This window comes from Dipodomys ordii, unplaced genomic scaffold (genome assembly GCF_000151885.1).
Source record: "Dipodomys ordii isolate 6190 unplaced genomic scaffold, Dord_2.0 Scaffold53, whole genome shotgun sequence".
Lineage (NCBI taxonomy): Eukaryota > Metazoa > Chordata > Mammalia > Rodentia > Heteromyidae > Dipodomys > Dipodomys ordii.
Window position 1 is genome coordinate 5,204,135 of NW_012267269.1, and position 6,673 is coordinate 5,210,807.

The 6,673-nt window shown below is 43.5% G+C and overlaps 1 protein-coding gene across 2 annotated transcripts; it reads right to left on the reverse strand.

The window, feature by feature from the left end:
- Positions 1–2,336: 2,336 nt before the first annotated feature.
- Rps6 (ribosomal protein S6) lies at positions 2,337–6,289 on the reverse strand. 2 transcript variants are annotated; one of them, XM_013020832.1, is made up of 6 exons: positions 6,198–6,289; positions 5,557–5,688; positions 4,793–5,003; positions 4,476–4,622; positions 2,581–2,738; positions 2,337–2,470 (listed from the first exon to the last, which is right to left on the reverse strand). In XM_013020832.1, the coding sequence occupies exons 1-6, from the start codon at positions 6,201–6,203 to the stop codon at positions 2,375–2,377; spliced, it is 750 nt and encodes a 249-aa protein (XP_012876286.1). In that variant the 5' UTR covers positions 6,204–6,289; the 3' UTR covers positions 2,337–2,374. The 2 variants fall into 2 exon arrangements, with proteins under 2 accessions (XP_012876286.1, XP_012876287.1); XM_013020833.1 differs by lacking the exon at positions 6,198–6,289 and having other exon boundaries at positions 4,476–4,625; positions 4,794–5,003; positions 5,557–5,646.
- Between the last annotated feature and the right edge of the window lie 384 nt (positions 6,290–6,673).

Sequence of the window (6,673 nt, forward strand, 5' to 3'; positions counted from 1 at the left end):
CTGTGCTTGTCTGTTACATTTTAAGGGTCTTTGCAACCTGTAGTTAGAATTGTTGGGATCCCAGTATGTTTTTTTTCCTTGTCTTCTTCATAGCTTGAAATAACTTGTTCACCACTTTCTTTACTAATGTGTAAACAAGGTCTCTACACATGTAGGAAAATATAGGAAAGCATGGTGGCACATACCCATCCCAGTGAAGTTAAGGCAGAAATCTTGTGGAGCCAAGGAAAAACAAAATCTTTTTGTAACATTAACATTTATGCTGGTACTAGGACTTGAACTCAGGGCCTGTGTGCTGTCCCTCAGCTTTTTCACTCAGAACTGGCCCTTTATCATGATGTACAGCTCCTTTTTGGTGGTTAATTGGAGAAAAGTCTCACTGAGTTTCCTGTCTGAGCTGACTTTGAACCATGACTTTTAGATTGCTTAGCAAAACCCGAGCTTGGTATTGTGAACTGTCTTCAGTTGAATTTTATAGCTTGACCATAGCAACTGAAAGAGCATAAATTTTTTTTTGCTGTGTAGCAAAAATATCTAATAGGAAATTACCATAGTTTAGAGTTTTTGTTTTGAAAGCTGAAAGTATCCTTCACATCCATCCCAGGGGACCATGCAGAGGCAAGCAGGAACAGGATAAAGATCATTATTAAGATTAGAGGAGCCATATTTCTAAGAGGTGGGTCTGGGTGGAGAGAGGGAGGGGCCAGCTGCTTGTTGGGAACTCCAGGGCTGGGAGGAGCTCAGGTCTAGGTGGAGCTGAGGACCAAAGGTGGGCATAATGCTTACAAAAGCTCTGGTAAGTTTTATTGAAGAAAAATTACGCATTCACTTTTCTCCAGTTCGCTCTTGGCATGCTTCTAACAACATCACAATCCATAACAGAACCACCTGAATCAATGATAGCCAGTGTGCACACTCTGTAGTTAATTCCCACATGCTGCCCAGCTCAGTATTATTGCCACCAGTTCTAATTTCAGATTTTCTCAAGACAAGGCAGTTGTTAACAAGGACAATTTCCCTATACCCAGTCTGATAATCTTCAGAGTGCTTATACCCCACCATGTAATTTCCACTTTTAAATTGGAGTCTAGAGTTTGTCTTGCCACCTAAATGTAGGGGTCCCAACTGAAAGTAGGGTGTCGTAATAAGAGCTTAATGTAGATCTACTGAATCCAGACTGCACTTCACCAAATCTACCAAGCTGGTAGTGTGGCTGGCCATGGGGCTTGGGCACAATGAATTTTGGAAAGCTAGCACTATGCACCTTTTTGGTGGCACAATTGAGTCTTTAAGGATTTTACTGCCTGGGGTTAGCTTTCCCCTGTGACCCTTATGCTCAGCCTTGTGAATAGCTAGGATTATAGCTATTATATTTGGGATTTACATTTTAAAGCTACTTGAAACCAGGTGCTGGTGGCCAAGATCTAAGGATCTCAGCTCAAAGCCAGCCCCTTCAATAAAGTCCATGAGATTCTTATCTCCAATAAACCATCAGAAAACTGGAAGTGATATTGTAGCTCATGTGGTAGAGTACTCATCTTGAGCTGAGGGACAGCAACCCAGGCTCCGTGAGCAACAAAAAAGCTACCTTCGTACCTTGTGATTCTCCCAGAGTTCACTGCCTGCCTGTGCTACATTAAGACCATTTCAAAAACAGATCCTAAGGGTCCTATTCCATTCACTTTCAGAATGTAGATACGGCTCAGGTAGAACACCAACATGATCAATATTGGCAGTCATCTTTCCATTATTCAATCACCTTTTGAAAATAGTATGTTCAATATTTTATGCTTAATCTTAAATTTCCCTCCCCCACGATATAATCCTTTCACTGTACTTGTTGGTATAATTTGTGGAGGGGAAGGGAAAGAAATCGTTTAAATAGGGATACAGGTGGACCCACTGCAACAATGAGATGTACAAGTAGTTATGTTGAAAAACGAACTTTACAACTTTGGCGGTGGGAGGCAGACGGGGATAGGAAGGAGAAACAAAGGAGGCAACAATGCTCGGTAAATGTACTCATCTTGCCCATGTAATTGTAGCTCCTCTGTATTTTCACAATAAAAATTTGAAAAAAAAATCTTAAATTCCACTCTAGAAAAATCACAATCCCAGTTCTTTGTTGGTTGTGGGGCTTGAACTGTGGGCTTTGGTGCTGTCCTTCAGCTTTACCGCTTGAGCCACAGCACCACTTCTCATTTTCTGGTGGTTTATTGGAGATGACTCTCTCGGGCTGGCTTTGAGCAGTGATCACTATTCCAATTTTTTAAAATATACTTTTGTCTGCTAAACGACTCCCCCCATTTATCCCACTAAATAAAGCCAATAAAGGAGACAATTAAGGTCTTATTTATTTGTTATTTATAGACTCTTATTTTTGACTGGACTCAGACTTAGAAGTAGAAGCTCTCAGAGAGGACAGCCTTCGTCTCTTGGCAATCTGTTCCTGCCGTTTTTCTTTGGCTTCCTAAAAACAAAAGGGCACACAGTTATGGATCTTATCTATGAGAAGCACATATCCAAACAAAGCCAGTTCTGCTTTACATCCCACCCCTCTCCCACAATCATTAGATTTACCTTCATTCTCTTAGCCAGAAGCTTAGCATATTCTGCAGCTTCCTCCTTGTTTTTCTTAGTCCGTTGTTTCTTCAGAGCAATACGGCGGCGTTTGTGTTGCAGGACACGTGGAGTAACAAGACGCTGAATCTTGGGTGCTTTGGTCCTGGGTTTTTTACCTAAAAATGAACATGACCCAATCAATTCTCAGTAATATATTTACTGGAATGCAGTTATAGCCTAGTTGTAAAGCACTTGCCTACTAAGCATAAACCACTTTAGTATTTATTGCTAAGGGTTTACTATGTGCCAGTGTTATCCTGTAAATCTAAACTACTCAAGTCTGAAACCTTGAAGACTGAGTTTGAAGCCAGCTTGGGCAGGAAAATCAGGGAGACTGTATTTCCAAATAACCAGCAAAAGGTAGGATTTGGAGGTATTGCTTAAGTAGTAGAGTAGCAGCTTCAATTCAAGCAAGAAACGGTGAATTCAAGCTACAGATAAAAAACACAATGCCAGGGGCTGGGAAGATGTTTCAGTGGTAGAGTGCTTGCCTTGCATGCATGAGGCCCTCCTGGGTTTGATTCCTCAGCACTACATAAGCAAAAAAAAATGCTGGAAGTGGCGCTGTGGCTCAAGTGGCAGGGCGCGAGCCTTGAACTGGAGAGCTGAGGGACAGCGCCCAAGCCCGGAGTTCAGGCCCCAGGATTGGACCCCCCCCCTCAAAAAAACACAAAAACATAATGCCATTATTTTCCAGTGCCACTGAGTAAGTGTGAGCTATCAAAATTGTAAAACAATATCACCATTTATGCTTGAACCTCTTTCCTGACAGATTCTGCCAATTTGAGCAAATAAAACTGAAGCCGACTACCAATGGCTTCCATCTCTAATCCTAGCTACTTGGGGGATTAATATCTGAGGACTGCAGTTTGTACCCAGCCTGGACAGGATCGAGACTTATCTTAGTTAGAACTTTGTCTGCTTGTTCTACATAGGTGCCTAAATATTTGGTTTGACCAAAGAACATACCTAACAATTTTATGTGATAAAATGCCTGACAACAAAACCCACACATTTCCAGACATGTCAGAAAAAAAATGCACCCTATTCTCTATAGAGAATTTACTGCTATGCATCACTGGTTTGGACCCTTCCCACTCTGGTGGGGAGCATGTTGCATAATGAACATGATATATGCTCTTAAAATTACAAAACCTCGGGAGATGGGAAGGGATAGTAAGGGGAAACAAAGGAGGAGGCAACAATGCTTGTTAAGAAATGTACTTATTACCTTGCTCATGTAATTGTAACCCCTCTGTACAGTATTTATATATACACATATACATCAAAACCTCCAGCTGGGCATTGGTGGCTCATGCCTGTAATCCTAGCAACTCTAGGAGGCTGAGATCTGAGGACCTTGATTTGAAGCCAGACCAGATAGGAAACTATTCAAAGCCAGAAGTGGAGCTGTAGCTCAAGTGGTAGAGCATTAATTAGCCTTGAACAACAATTTAAAAAAGCAGCTCAGGGACAGTGTCCAAGTCCCAGGACCGGCACCAACCCTTCTCCCCCAAACCCAAACTTTATACCCTTTCATTATGATACCGAAGTTTTGCAACATCTCACTTTCATTCTGCTAAACTATTACTAGCAACAGAAAACCAGTTTAAATTGCAGTAGAAAAAAAGCATTGCTTTTATTTCATTTTTAGCCATCCCAGTGCACTAATAATTAGATCCTTGATATGAAAACCTTAAAGAAAGCGTAGGTAAAAATACTAACACCTTTATTTTTCATCTTCCTTGGCATTCCTAAGTCTGAGGTAACGAGCTTAACATTGGTAAGTTACCTAAACAAAAAATCTGACCAATCACTATTTACACAAGCTCAAATTTCAAAATTCCACTTACCTTCTTTGTTCAAGGGTTTTCGAACAACATACTGGCGGACATCATCTTCTTTAGAGAGATTGAAAAGTTTGCGGATTCTGCTAGCCCGTTTGGGTCCCAGGCGGCGGGGTACAGTGGTATCTGTCAGTCCAGGAATATCCTTTTCTCCTTAGGAAACAAGACAAAATGTTTTAGGGTTCAACATTTCGTAATTATGGTTTATGTTGAATTGTAGTTAAAACTAGTAAGGAAGCTCACTGGCTAATGCACAGACTATATAAATAAGAAAGCCATGGGGACAAGTCAATATGAAAATTGGACTTTGGGATAAGACTCACCTTTTTTTACAATAACCAAGTTGAGAACACTCAGATTGGCATCCACAATGCAACCCCGAACAGATTTGCGTTTTCTCTCTCCAGTTCTTCTTGGTCTGTAACAGGAATGCCCCTTGCTCAGTAGCAAGCGAACTCTTCCATGTGTCAAAACACCTTGCTTCATGGGAAAACCTTGTTTGTCGTTCCCACCACTGATTCGGACTACATAACCCTGCATGAATATAAAATGACATATTAATGCTAATATTCGGATTCACTTCTAAAACACAATTTACAGCTCACTAAAGCCAAGTTGAACGTTCAGGGCATGCCTCAACTGGAGCATGAAGCAGAGTTAAAACTCCAGCACCACTACTGCCAATATTGTTTTCATTTCCAATTTGCCAGGTATCTAGCAAATGTCTTTCAACTTACATTTTTTCTAACATGTTTTCCAAGAGAAAGCCCTATGACAAAAAAAATGTATACACCAATTTACTAATGAGCAAAAAACAAATTACACCTCTTCTTGCACTTAATTCTTTGGAGGATAACTGACCATTTGGCATTGGCATGATAACTGTAGCAAATACTATAATTCATGTTAGTTTTCCAGCTAAATGCAATGGACAAGTCCACCAAGTGACGCTTCTACTACATCAACTGACACTTGGAAGTAACCTAAGGCCCAAGTACAGAAACCAAAATTTGAGCTTCACTCCAAATAACTAATCGTGCCTTCTCCCATTATGACTGCCATAATTCGAGAGCCAACTTTTTTTTACCTTCCATTCTTCACCCAGAGCGTCAGCGGCAACTTCTGTGGCCATCCGCTTCTCATAGAAAGTACGGAGTTTGCGTTCATCGTCCACTTCAATGAGTTTCTGACAGCCAGTGGCTGGGAAGGAGATATTCAGCTAAGGTTTTAAAGGGAAACATAGCTTAGAAGCCACTCACACAGAAAACTGTAGAGCCACACACAACGGCTATACCACTGCTAGAGACGTAAAGTGATTTTACTACAAGCACGAGAATGGGCGACTAGTAGCAGGACGCACGCTTGCCTCAGACCCCAGAGGGACGCCACTCTGCAGTCCCTCATCGTCCCAAAGCAAGGAACTCGCCGTAACTGGTCTAAGAGCCGAACCACAGGCTTGTCGCACACTAGGCCCCAAGACCCACGTCCGCCCCGGATGGGCAATGAGGGCGCCGCCATGGCGCTTCCCAAGCCGACCGGAGGTCTAGCTGCAATCGTCCGCCATCCGCTCACCCCCAGGAGGACGGGTCCCCAAAAAGAGAGCTTTATCCTGCCTCAGACCTTTTCCTACCCAGATCCGGGTTTTCAGAGCACCAGGACCCCGCTAAGAGTGCTAAGGCCAGACACAAGTTCCCTAAGTCAATTCAGACAGCCGCTACCACCGCGTACCTTCATGGCGAAGCAGCTGCTCGCGCGGGAGGCGCCACGGAAAAGAGGCCTGACTTCCGCTTACCCGAGGTCACATAGCGCTCCGAGTTCTCGCGAGATTGGGAGGCACTGGAGACGGCGGAAGTGAACGCCTCAGAGGCGGCGCTGCTGACGCTGTGCTGCGTCTGGGCAGGTTGTTCGCGGACTTGAGCTTTGGGCGGCGCTGGTGAGTCCGCTACGTAGACCCGTCGCTGAGTAGTGAGGTTTTCGCTCCTTCGCTGCCTGCCTGTCTTTGCTCCACGCTCCGGGCCTTCGTGCCTGTCACTGTGGGAGCCCCGGCGCGTTTCCCCGGCCCTTGCATCTGGTGAGGAAGCCAGAAGCGGAGTGCGGTTCTCCTGGGAGCTGCCCTGGAATTGGGGAAACCGTCCTGCTTTTGTGTCCTTGCCCTCTCCGACTGCTCTGAATCTTTTTCTTTTCTTTTGTTCCTTTTTTTTTTC